The 13,438-nt window shown below is 43.4% G+C and overlaps 1 protein-coding gene across 2 annotated transcripts in view; it reads right to left on the bottom strand.

Annotated features, from left to right (window-relative positions):
- SLCO2B1 (solute carrier organic anion transporter family member 2B1) overlaps nucleotides 1–12,434 on the bottom strand; it is a 48,264-nt gene extending 35,830 nt beyond the window's left edge. The window contains exons 1-3 of one of the 2 annotated variants that reach the window (XM_060273993.2): nucleotides 11,676–12,434; nucleotides 1,996–2,065; nucleotides 1,167–1,259 (exon numbers count right to left, since the gene is read on the bottom strand). In XM_060273993.2, coding sequence (XP_060129976.2) covers nucleotides 1,167–1,235 — 69 coding nt within the window. In that variant the 5' untranslated portion in view covers nucleotides 1,236–1,259; nucleotides 1,996–2,065; nucleotides 11,676–12,434. The remainder of the gene's footprint in view (nucleotides 1–1,166; nucleotides 1,260–1,995; nucleotides 2,066–11,675) is intronic. The other variant, XM_060273994.2, reaches the window with a different exon arrangement.
- Nucleotides 12,435–13,438: the final 1,004 nt, after the last annotated feature.

Below are 13,438 nucleotides of genomic sequence, written 5' to 3'. Positions count from 1 at the left end.
TGGACTGATGTTTTGCCTAGCCTTCCCCCAAGCTGGTGCCCTCCAGATGTTCTGTACTTACAACTGCCATCAGTCATAGCATTGTGCAGATGTGCCAGTTGAAGTACATTTCCGAGCACAATTCAAAGTGTTGGTACTGACCTTTAAAGCCCTAAACGGCCTCGGTCCTGTATATCTGAAGGAGCGTCTCCGCCCCCACCATTCAGCCCGGACACTGAGATCCAGCACTGAGGGCCTTCTGGCGGTTCCCTCATTGCAAGAAGTGAGGTTACAGGGAACCAGACAGAGGGCCTTCTTGGTAGTGGCACCCGCCCTGTGGAACGCCCTCCCAGCAGATGTCAAGGCAATAAGTAATTATTTTACTTTTAGAAGACAACTGAAGGCGGCCCTGTTTAGGGAAGTTTTTAATGTTTAATGCTGTACTGTTTTAATATTCGGTTGGAAGCCGCCCAGAGTGGCTGGGGTATAAATAATAAATTATTATTATTGTTATTATTGACAGATATAGTGCAAAACCTCTGGAGGCCACCTGCTTGGGGAAGGCCGACTAAACTGAATATTGCTTTCTCTGTCTGAAAGCAGCTTTCCAGGGATTCCAACAGGAATCCTTTCCAGCCCTGCCTCCTGAAATCCTTTCAAGTCTGCAATTCTGGGGACTGATCACCAAGCCAGTCATGAAGTTAAGTGTGCTGTTTGAAAGTGTGTGCATCGTTTAAAAATGTTTTAAAAAACACAAAACTATAACTAGCAGGCATCCTACAGGAGGGGGGGGGTAACCTTGCCCTGGCATGCTATGGTTCTAATGAAAATCACATTATTATTATTATTATTATTATTATTATTATTATTATTATTATTATTATTAAAATTAAATTAAATGTTACATAACGTATTTCCATTTAAACATATCCATCACCTTTATATTTAGGATTCTCAGAATCCCTTGACTTCCCTTCGCCCTTTTCTGGTTTCCATTGTCCATCCCTTTTTATTCAGCTTATCCTTTCTAAAAACTTTGGCAGGATTAGAATAATACTTGTAAAAGAAAACTTCAAAGCTGCCATTTGGAAGCACCCACTGGCAGGAAGGAAACTGCACTTTGGTATACTTTTCTTCCTTGGCGCTCTAGTCAGGCAGAAGGGGTTAATCTGGCTCCTGGTACTTACTCTGATAGTGAAAATTGAGCCTGCATGAGATAGTCGTTTGAAGAAACCATCGCTCCTTTCGTCTGGCATTTTTTAAATGTGTGCTTTGTGTCTCTGCAAAAGAGAAACCAAGGCTGTTAAACGTCCCACCTAAGTTTCTCCACCTGGTTGAGCGCAGCATGACATTGTTCAGAGGGAGACTGTAAGCATCAACAGGGCTCATGGGCAATTATAAAAAAAACACCTATTTGTCAATAAGAACGAGCCCATTAATTGCTGGGGGTTATGGGGTGCTTTACAAAGCCATGTTCCTCAGTAAGAAACTTGTTGGCGAGATCAAGCCAGGCCATTCTTTGATTCTTCCTTCATCCTTCCAGGAGTAAAATAAAAAAATTCCTTCAGTAGCACCTTAAAGACCAACTAAGTTTTTATTTTGGTATGAGCTTCCGTGTGCATGCACACTTCTTCAGATACACTTGAAACAGAAGAGTCAGACCCTTATGTAAGACCCTTCCAGGAGTGTTGAACTTGGGAGGTGGGGATGGATAGAACAATGAACAGGAACCATTTTGAATGGAAAAACAGTTATTAGGGGAAGAGTTCAGCAAACCACCTCCCTTTGTTACCAGGCTCAAAGTCATATGTTTCCCAAGTGGCTTTTAAGGGCTCACCCACACTCCCCTTTGTCCCACTAGGAATACTCACTGTTTACTGCTGAATCAGAAAAAAATATATTTAAAAATCATGAATTAGTTTTTCTGCGGATTGATGTTTGTTCCAATTCAGCAGCATACAGTGGGTTTTCCCTGGGAAAGTGGCAGGACAAACACAAAACCGCTCAGAGACGTACCTAGAAAGCAAAGGAGAAATGGAAGACCTCTTGGACCCGTGCATGGGACAAGCAGAAGTGTGGCCAAGCCCTAAGTTAAAAGAAAAATGATAGTGGGCTTTGGTTAAACATGCTAGCATGTAACATGCACTTTGCCCCTAAGCACATCAAACTCCACCATGCAGAGAGAACCTGGAAAGAGACAAATCACCTTTCTATAAAAGCATTCAGCAACAGAGTACTTGAATCTCAATAGTTTCTATTCATTACCATTGAGTAATAGCTCTAGTACCGGAACTGCCTTACCTCTGAGTGCCAAATGTCGGGGAACATGAGTATGGAAAGGGCTGTTGTGCTCATGCCCTGTTTGCAGAGTTGCTATAGGTATCTGGTTTGTCCATGGAGTTTTCTTGGCAGGGATACTGGAGTGGCTTGCCAGTTCCTTCTCTAGGTGGATCACGTTTAGTCAAAACTCTCCACTATGACCTGTCCATCTTGGGTGGCCCTGCATGGCATAGCTCATAGCTTCTCTGAGTTATTCAAGCCCCTTCGCCACGACAAGGCATTGATTCATGAAGGGACAGTGCAAGACAGGAGTGCCTGGCGTGCTATGGTCCATGGGGTCACGAAGAGTCGGACACGACTAAACGACTAAACAACAACAACAACATCTGGTTTGTGACGATGAAAGACATGCCTGGACCAGCTACACTACGAGTGGGTGGAGACTAGTCTTACGCTTGTCCAAGAGACATTGAAGACTCTCAGATCCCTGAGCAACTGGCTCTCATCGCATCTCTCAGGCCTCAGGGATGAATTACAGACCCTCCAAGTGCCCCAATTTTCCAGGGACAGTCCCGGATTTACAGAAGCCGCCCTGGTTTCTGATTTGATCCCAAAATGTCCCACTTTCCCTTGGAAGGGACATCTCTATTTTCATCCGAGAAATGTTGGAGGGTATGAAATTAAATTCCCACTTAAATGAGGACAGAGGAATTTGTTCCAGCACTTGTGGGTCAGGCCACACACACACCCCACCCAGTTGTGGAACGACAGTGGCAATTTCCTCATCCACCAAAACTGACTCACACGGGTTACGGTGTCATGGTAAAATCAATGCTGTTGATAATCACAATTGCAAGAACTCTGAAGCACGCTGTTGTATTCTATAAGGACATCATCTGAAGCACTAATGTGAATGTGGAAGGAGGAATATTTGGTATATTATACTTCATTATTTCTCTATAATTCTCTTTGCCCCTTAAGAATGAGGGAAATTGAGAGGCTAATGCAATTTGATCACATTTCTGCTGTCAGGCTTGATCTTGTCAAGACAAGCAGAGCTGGATGCTTCTGTAACTCTTAGGAGAGAGAAAATGAGCACAAGGCATCAATCCAAGAACACACGCTGTATGGCATGAGCTGACACTTGTAAATAGTTTTCATCAACTCCCGAAACCTATTCAATTATAGGAGAAATCCAGAAGAGGGACTGAAATGGAAATGGCTTTAACTAATCACTCCACTTCCCCACAAACTATTGTCTGCAGTCATACGAGCCTATGAAGCTGCCCTATTACACTGAGTCAGTCCATCAGCCTTCTTTTAGTGTTTTTCGCTAAATTTGCATCCCCTCTTTTCTACCAAAAGATGAAAAGCAGCATGCATAATTCTTCTCTTATCCTGACAACAAGCATGTGAGGTGGGTTGGTCTAAGACTACCCCAAAGTCACCTATGAACTTCACGACTGAGTGGGAATTTGAACTCGGGCCTACCCAGTTCCAGCCCAACACTCTAACCGCTCACTATACAATGCTATGTCCTCACTTGGAGTGCTTTGTACAGTTCTGGCTACTGCACCCCACAATGGATAACACAGAGGCTGAGTCTACCTAGCCCAATGTTGACCAGCTTTGTCACCATTCAGTCATCAGAGCTACCAAAAATGACAGACCTTTTCTCTGACAGTAGGTCTGCATGTATATAATACTTTGCCACTGGGAGAAAGTTCCCCAAGGACTGCCCTGCAGTGTCAAAACAGCAAGCAACTCCGACTTGTTAATGTAATTAAATTGACTGTGCAAGTATCAACAAATTACTCACATGAAGCTAATTAAAAAGGGAGAGAATGTTCACATTGAAGCTTAATTACCTAGATGTTTGTACATAAATCGCTTTGCAACGCTCAGATGGCGAATGCTCTACACCGCACTGCAAATTTATCTTGCCTGTAATTTCTGGCTTCTCCTCAAGAACTGAACATAAATCTTGAGAGATTGTTCAGATCCTTTCAAAGAAGCAAGAACCGTAGCTTCGCTCTGAGTGCAGCGTCCCACCATCCCCTTTCCTGCAGCAAATGCTTGATAACAGCTCAGCTGTAATGGCAAAGAGGAAGTAGGAGCTGGGCTGTCTATTCCTATAAATCTTTGAAGCATTTGGGAGCAAAATAATGCCTTATTCTTCATACGTTTGCTATCCCACAGTGTTCTTCCCTGGCAGTCTTGCTCCATATCCCACTGCCATTCAAAGACCAGCTTCCTGGGATGCAGGAAAGGACATTTTCAGCCACATCACCCAGATTGTGGAAGTCACTTGGTCCCTTCCCTATTGGAATTTCTCTGTTTTGTAATGCACCCCTAGTAGATGGCTCCATAGCCTACGTCAACACCTGCAGTTTTACAGACAGCCCACCTCCATCTCCCTAGGTCACTGGGTTCCACTGTCAGGCTGCTCTTGCATCAAGAGCTTTCTCCTAATGTTCAGCTGAAATCTCTCTTCCTATAACTTAGTCTTAAACAAGTCTTTGCCCTCTTCTATGCAACAGCCCTGCTTTTGTGGCCCTCTCAGGCTTCTCTTCTCCAGCCTAAACATACCCAGTTCTTTCAACCTTTCCTCAAAGAATCATATAATTGTAGAGCTGTGACCATGAGGGCCATCTAGTCCAACCCACCTGCAATGCAGGAGTCTTTTGCCCAACAGGGGGCTCAAATCCATGACCCTGAGATTAAGGCTGGCGATATATATACTCTCTCTCTCTGTGTATCGCTATTTAAAACTCTATATGAAGAAAAGAAGTTTCCAAGGCAATCTGCCATTGACTTTGGATTCTCCTCTACAGCACCATCTGGTGTCACATTTTTGAACACGTTTTTAATGTTATAAATTGACCTGTGTAGCTGAGTCCTAAGAGTCCCATGCTCTACTGACTGAGTTATCCCTGCTCTTTGGACTTGTTTCCCACATCCATTGCCATCTTAGTTCCCCTCATCTGAATTCACTCCAACTTTTCTATACTCCTTTTAGGGTGACACCCAGAACTGGACACGACCTCTGGATGAGGTTGTAAAATGGAATATAGTAGAGCTGATACTTCGAAACAGTGGTTCTGTGATTGAATCCTAAAACCACTTTCACCTCTCTCTCTCTCTTCATCACAATGCTGACACATGTTCAGCTGAAACTGACTACGACCCCAACAACCTTTTCACATATGCTACTCCCCAGTCAGGTACCTTGCTTGCTTGCTACGCCTGTGCACCTGCTTTTGCGGGTTTGACTTAAATGCAGAACTTTGCACTTGTCTGTGTTGCCCACTTGCTGTGTCTTGAACTGATCATATTGAAAGACCCCGTGAGCCCACTAGTTCATTTCTGAAGCCTATTTCTGCAGAATTGCTTTTACTGGAGCAGTATTTGGATAGCAAAATGTTGATTTTATTGTAGTACAGAGTTCACATAGCCCTGGATAAAGGACTAAATACTGCAATGCTCAAAAGGACTTGCCTCACCTTGCCTCACTTTGGCAATGTAATCAGGAAGAAACTCTCGCAGTGAGAGACATCAAAATGGCAGCAACGGCTGGGTCAAGCCTTTCAAATGAAGACATTGACCCTATTACAGAGACCTTTCAAGCTGACAAAGTTTCTAAGAGACATTAAAAAAAAACTGTTTACTTATCACACGCTTTGAAGTCAACTGGAGCTCCGGGAAATAAAGTTCAACTGCCATAAAAGTTAGCGGGACTTTCCACATTTTTGATAGGGGTTACAGTAGCAAAGAAAGTTACATTTTAAAAAACAAACATGAAAGGGCAATCAAATTTAACTTCTCAAAAGTGTTCTATGGAACAATGTTTCCTTGTTTAAGGACAAAAGCGAGTGGTTTCCTTTTTGCAATCAATGAAGCTAACGGCTTTGTGATAATCAAAGCACCCATTGTTTGTTCTTTATGGGAAGAACGTAACTTGCATCTCAGTCACGCAACATATACTTCAACACATAATTAACAAAGTTACAGAGTTTCAATTATTTGTTTGGCCATGGAGCATAACAGTGACAAATCTGCAGTTTAAATTATTTGTTTGGCCACGGAGTGTAACAGCAATTAACAATCAAAGTCAAAATGACAAATAAATAATGAAGTTTCAAGGATGTAAAATTCCAGTATTTCAGACGTGGGCTTCACACTCCACCTCAGTCACCATTTCATTTATTCAGATAGCAAAAATACATTTTATAGAATGCATGTAAATTTCATTTATCTGCAAATATCAAAATGCACTGGATGCTTGTTTACTATTGCCAGAGCAAAGGTAGCTACAGTAGTTGCTTGCTGTATTACCTACTTGTCACTAGGGAACAGGAATTTGTGTCGTCCCCCCCCCCCCCCGGCAAATTAGACTGATATTCACGACCTTTGCAGAGATGAGAAATTTTGCATATACACTGTCAAAAACTGGACAATCAAATAAAGAGTGTGGAACATCCTCAGGGACTCCCTGTGTGAATTATATGGGATTTGTCAGCACTTCCCATATCAGAATCCTGAAGGCATTCATAATTCATTCATAGATTTCATTGCCACAGTTGAACATAACTGGTAGATGCAGGTGGGTATATGGATGTGTGCATGGGTGTGAGGGGTTTAGGGAAGGGGTAGCGTAGCACCTCTGGTGAGGGGCACATTGTGCTGGGGTAGTTAGTCCACCTTTGGTGCCCACCCTGCACTCAGCTCTCACCTGTGGCTCCTAGAAGCTGTCCGCATGTGACAGCGGCCACACCCCAGGAGCAGCTTCAATTGGCCAGCTAAACCAGGTGAGAGTAACTGATGGCTCTCAAAACCTCGGTGAGTTAGGGACTTCCCCTGCATGCGAAGACAGGTTCTGGCAGATTGAGTGGGTGAGACCAAGAGTGGGCCAAACTGTCAAGAAGGCAGTTTCTGCACATGGTCTAGTGTAGAGGAAAATGATGGGCAGAGGGGGCTCGTCAACCTAGGAAGGTAGCCCATCTAGGAGAAGAAATACTCTGGTCCTAAACCAGGGGTTGGCAACCTAAGGCCCATGGGGTGGAAGCGGCCCATGGAGGCCGTTTAACCGGCCCACAAGCCGCCCCTGAACCAAGCCGCCCGTTTGGCGAGTCCCCATGCACTGTGCAAAACCGGCACAACACGGGGACTCTCTTCTGCAGCTCCGGAAATCGCTTCTGCGCATGCCCAGATACCGAAAATCGCTTCTGAACAGGCACAGTTTTCAGCGTCTGGGCATGCACAGAAGTGATTTCCGGTGCCGCGGACATGCACAGACACGATTTCCAGCATCGCGCTGCACCGGTCCAGCCCACGGAGGATCTCCACGGGAGTGATCTGGCCCCTGCTTGGTAAGCCTTGCCGACCCCTGTCCTAAACATTTGCTAGCTTGTGGCTATACTTATTTGTGAGAAGGGCTTTGGAAGTAAACCCCAAGGAAAAATCCACACCCACTGCCTTGTGGGACATGTGCTGATGTGCTCTGAGGAAATCAGTTTTAGGTGCCAAGTGTTTAGGATGCAACTCCCCCCACTGCCCCTGTGAGATGCTTGAGACTGCCTTCTAGCCAAAGGTTACCCGATTTTTTTCAATGTGTCCGGGGACACTTTAATTAATTAATTAATAGTATAGTACAACTTGCTCTTGGGTGCTGCTATTAACTGGGGTAAGGAGAAATCACTCCTTTTTAGAACTCTGGATAAATTACATTGTGAAAAAAATTCATCTCAATAGCACAATGGCTCAAGTGCAGACAACAGCAGCGAATATCTACACTTCAAATCAGGGGAAAAGTTACGGTACCTTCTGCATTTAACCTTTTACTGGCATAGGAAAGAAAAGTTTTAACTGTTTTAACTCAGTTAATGCACCTTGAATCCAGGATCCTTTAACCACACAACCCAAGAAGCAACTGGGTCGATTCACCATAACACAGCTTCAACCTCAGAAGTGGTGATTTCTGAAGTGGAGGTAGTTGTGCTTATTCCACGACTGAGAGATGAGTCTGGGTGTGGGCTGATCTGAAATCCGGTCCCCATGGGTCCCAATCCAAAACTTTTTTACACTAAACCACAATATTGCACAACAAGCCCTGGAGAAATGCAAAGAACTAATTGCCAGGGACCGTGATCCTCAAGCCACTTCCTCCACAGGCAGACCCATTCACCACTATCCGGACTGCTGCAGGAGCTGCAAACTGTGGTGCAATTTTCAGAAGCTGCCAGCTTAATCTACGGCGTTTGCTCTGCCATGTGATTTCAGCGACATCTGGATGAATGATAGGGCAGGCACTCTGTATTGTTTGTGGCAGAAATATTGTGCAGCTCCTGCAAAACAAATTGTTCGTCTGCTGGTGCCATAATTAATTCATGTCACAAGTGGGTGCCCTCCTAGCATTATTTAATAGGATGCAGAAAATGCTAATTAATTATGTATAGATGCTGTTTTACACACACACACACACACACACACACACACACACTTTTCTTGACAGTGGAACTTTAGTCTCAGTGTGAACAGTGAAAGCAAGTAACGCCGAGTCAGGAGCTTGGTGGTATGTTTCATGTTATGGAATAAGCACATTTTGATCTTAACCACAGATCACAGTCCACTTGTTTCAGCATTTTAAGAAATATCACAGAAGAAGAAATCTAGGCCATCCCCTTTCATTTGAGGGCACAGCTCCTACCTGAGAAAATTTCAGACTCCAGGAATGTGGTTGCGGGCATACTCAGACCTTATTGGCCAATCCTATGTATATTTGGTCTGCTTTCAAAAGAGCTTACTTTCAAAATCTGCACATTTACTCCCTCCTACCATTCACAGCGGGTGGCACTGTGGGTTAAACCACTGAGCCTAGGGCTTGCTGATCAGAAGATTGGCGGTTTGAATCCCAGCAACGGGGTAAGCTCCTGTTGCTCGGTCCTAGCTCCTGCCAACCTAGCAGTTCGAAAGCACATCAAAGTGGAAGTAGATAAATAGAGGTACCGCTACAGTGGGAAGGTAAACAGTGTTTCCGTGTGTTGCTCTGGTTCGCCAGAAGCGGCTTAGTCCTGCTGGCCATATGACCCAGAAGCTGTACGCCGGCTCCCTCGGCCAATAATGCGAAATGAGTGCTGCAACCCCAGAGTTGGTCACAACTGGACCGAATGGTCAGGGGTCCCTTTACCTTTACAATTCACAGATGAATCTAGGGACATGCTTGTGTAGGACCTGAACTTCAATACCATGAATTGCTGCCCAAGACACATATGCTATTATACACATTAGGGAAGGGTTGTGCTGAGTGGGAGAGCATTTCATTTGCATGCTGAAGAGAAGCCAGGCTCAATATCTTGCAACTCTTGTTATGGATTGGGAAAAACTCCTGTATGAAACCCTGGAGAGCCATTGCCAGTTAGTGCAGGTAATGCTAAGTTTGGAGGGCTAAAGGCAGATTTGATCGACCACTCAAAATATTCCTCAGCAGCTGCAGAATGCAAAACAGCAGGCTAGACCATTTCACGTACCGTAGCTGATGAAGAATATTTTGAACTGTTGATTACATATCGTAGAGTAACTCTATTTTCCAAGCATATCTCGTAACAACAATAAAGAATAAACAAATGCAGCAGGTGAGAAGGAACATAGGCAGCTGCCTTACATCCATGCTAAACCCTGCATGGTGCTTTGCAGTGCAATCTTATACATGTCTAGACTACTGCAATGCACTCTCTGCGGGGCTGCCCTTGAAGATGCTCCAGAAACTGCACTAGTGTAGAATACAAAGTCTAATGGGACTACTGTATGTGTCACTGATACTCACAGCACTACACTGGCTGCCAGTGAGCTACTGGGTCCAATTCAAGATACTAGGGCCAGCACACAAAGCCCTATACACTAATATTCAGATTAAAATTGAGTGGGGCTTACTCTCAGGTAAGCATGTCTAGGATTGCAGCAAAATAAAAAAATTCCTTCAGTAGCACCTTAAAGACCAAGTAAGTTTTTATTTTGGTATGAGCTTTCATGTGCATGCACACTTCTTCAGATACACACGAAAGGTCATAACAAAATAAAAACTTACTTGGTCTTTAAGGTGCTACTGAAGGAATTTTTTTATTTTGCTTCGACTCAGACCAACACGGCTACCTACCTGTAACTAGGATTACAGCGTTAGGGTTCATGCACATTTTAAAATTTTATTTAACAATATTTGTATATCGCTTTTTAAAAATCCCTCTAAGTAGTTTATATAAAATGATATAAAATGTTCATTAAAAAGAAGCTTTGAAACAGATTCACTATAGATGCATCCACCCCCCATGCAGAGAATTAACTTCTAGAGACTCTGCAGGGATACTAAACCCTGAAGAATGACAATGTTAGCAAATTACTGCTAGTTGAATTTTAACATGGCCTTTCCTTGGAGACAGAAATAGGAGCAGTGATTGTGATTTACCGGAGTTGGGTATCAGAAAACAAGGGCTGTCCTTCGCAAAGAGAGACAGCAGAGTGGCAGCCAAACGTAAGACTGTAGCCAAATAAAATAATGATCGTTTTTCAATTGAATTGTGTTATCTGGCACTTTGTATGCTTTTGTAATCAGCCCAAATATTTCATGCTCCAGGGAGACCAACAGAGCAAATTTGACATTTGTGAAAATTTCAAAATAATTGAAGGTGATACTGATGGTGGTGGACAGGCTGCCTTTCAGGGAAGCTTGTCTGCCATTAGTAATCTTCTCAATTGAAGAGCTCTTGGTAACCAGAATTTGATTAAACCACAGTCCTAGTTGCTGTTTGTCTCTAATGAGGAACATTCCTAGTTCTGCAAAATTGACTACGGTTGTGCTCCCTGCTCCACAGACCACCATTATCTCCCTATTCCTTAAATCATCATCTCTCCTTATGAGGACAATAATTTGCTTTAGAAGTTGACAGGGGGGGGGTATCTTATTTGACTATATGCTTTTCACTCCAGGTCAGTTCTGTAAGGTAGAACAAATGGGAATGTTGAAAACAGATCTCTTAATGTTTTGGGGGTGTCAGACTGGATAGAATAGGAGAGAACACTTGTAGAAACATTCCCTGAAAGTCTACACAGACTGAAAAGATATGCTTGCTCTCTTGCATACAGGCAGCAAAGAAACCCAAGCCCCAAACAGCTCAAAAAGTGCTAAAAAGAAAAGCCAGTTAGATTTACTAATTTTACCAGTTAGTTTAGTTTGGTTCAGTTTTCATTGTATCTTATGTTGAAAACTTTCAATAAAATTAATTAAAAATAATAATAATGAAAATCCAGTTAAGGCAGATTAGAGACCTAGAAAGACTTCCAAAGATGGGCTTGTTTTCAGCTTGAGAAGTGGGGCTCTTCAGTTAAGAACCAGGAAATTGAATAGCATTCTGTCTGATACTTACAATTGCTTTTCACCGTCTTACAGCTGCCTCAGCCAGCAGTTTATGGCTGGATAAAAAAGTTAGAACAGGAACTCCGCACTGCCTTTCCTCGCCTTAAAAGTACGCAGAGCCAGCTCCCTCCCATTTACCAGCAACATTTTGGAATCGAACTCAGAGAGGTGGAGTTAGTAGGCTATACTAGTTTATTTGGTTGTAAACCGCAGCACTGAAGCGACCACTGTGAACTCTGTAGGGCTGTCCTTTAGCAGCAGCTTGGTGAGAAGAAAGCACTCCTCAAACTCAGGCTTATGAGCCAGCCATAATTTGTGGTCACTGCTGTCCCATTCCCCGCACCCTACCCCACAAGTCCTCTGGTTTGCTGGACAATTTGGCAGAGGGGAGGGAGCATCCTGCGCTTTAAAACAGGTAGAAGCAGCACAAATCTCAGTGCAAGAATCTTCTGCCTGCTCCAAAGCCTGGCACAATTTGAGAGGGCCCCCTCCAGAGCCCGGGGAGGGGAAAGGATCCCCTCATTGCACTGAGCGGGCAGCAAGGGCACTTGGTCCCTGGCAATTTGGCAAATGGATACATGGGCACCTCTAAGTACAGTGAGAAGACATTAGCAGGTGATGCTATTGATCTCTATGCTGAGAAATTGGTTTTAGTGCACATCAAGAAGCTGTTAAAGGCAGGAGAGCAGGCAAGGCAGCCTTCCCTGATCAGTTCTGGATCTGTGCCCACACTCCAAGACTCCTCATTCTCCTCACAGCCTTTATGTTTAAAGGCTTTTCTTGCCTTGTCACTCTGTTGCAAGGGCTCAAGACAGACCTTGGCACCTTTTATTTCTCACACCATGAGCGTGTGAAGCAGATTAGGACAAGTCGAAACATCATGCCCAAGGTCACCTGGCAAGCTTCACTGCAAAGCTCAGATCAAACCAGGGCCTCCACTGTCACAGCCAGTGGCTCCCCCATCCACTATCATCGCTCAGCAATCTTGCAAAAGAAGCAGGAGCTGGTCTTTGCAGTTAGTCACTCCAGGAGGAAGAAATGAATAAACTACGCTATCTTGGTTTGCTTGTGGCTCCATCCCATAATTCACTCCCACAGTGAATTTTATGGTTCTAAATTTTGTCAGCAGCTTCCACATCTAGCAATGTTGGGTTTGAACTTACAATATGCTGATGACACCCAGTTCTGTCTTGTGTGTGTGTGTGTTTACACTAAAAGATATGCAGAAATACAAACCCATTACAAAGTATCTTTTTATAATATGCTGAAATAAAACAGCTATTTAATCTGAAAAAGAACAAGGGCAGAAAGAATTTTAAAAAAAGGGAAAGACAGACGTAAAGGGAGAGAAAGCAAAAGAAGAGAAAGAGAGAGGAAAGATAAAAGGAAGATAAAATGACTTCTGGGTCCTGCAGCTAACTAAGATCCAACCATTCTATTTTCTGTAAACCAGTATTTTTTTCAATCTTTCAATGCAGATATTACAAGTTCATTTTCTCTCTCACACAAAAAGTCCATAAGAAATTCCCAGCATTTTATTGCAAAAGTCTCCTAATAAATGTATTTTTGTTTGCAGTTTTGACTGACTTACAATTATTAAACAGCAATTTCTCCTAATACAATGCATTCTATGTTATTTTCACTATCTCCATTTTATCCACACTGTCCCCTAATATATATGGTTTCATACACTGTGTTTGGTTGGGAAACTGCCTGCAAAATTCAGACATATGCAGATATTGAGGGATAGCTGTGTTTCAGTTCTCATATTGT

Source organism: Zootoca vivipara, chromosome 4 (assembly GCF_965207765.1).
Source record: "Zootoca vivipara chromosome 4, rZooViv2.hap1.1, whole genome shotgun sequence".
NCBI lineage: Eukaryota > Metazoa > Chordata > Lepidosauria > Squamata > Lacertidae > Zootoca > Zootoca vivipara.
This window is presented reverse-complemented; position numbering and strand designations above follow the sequence as displayed.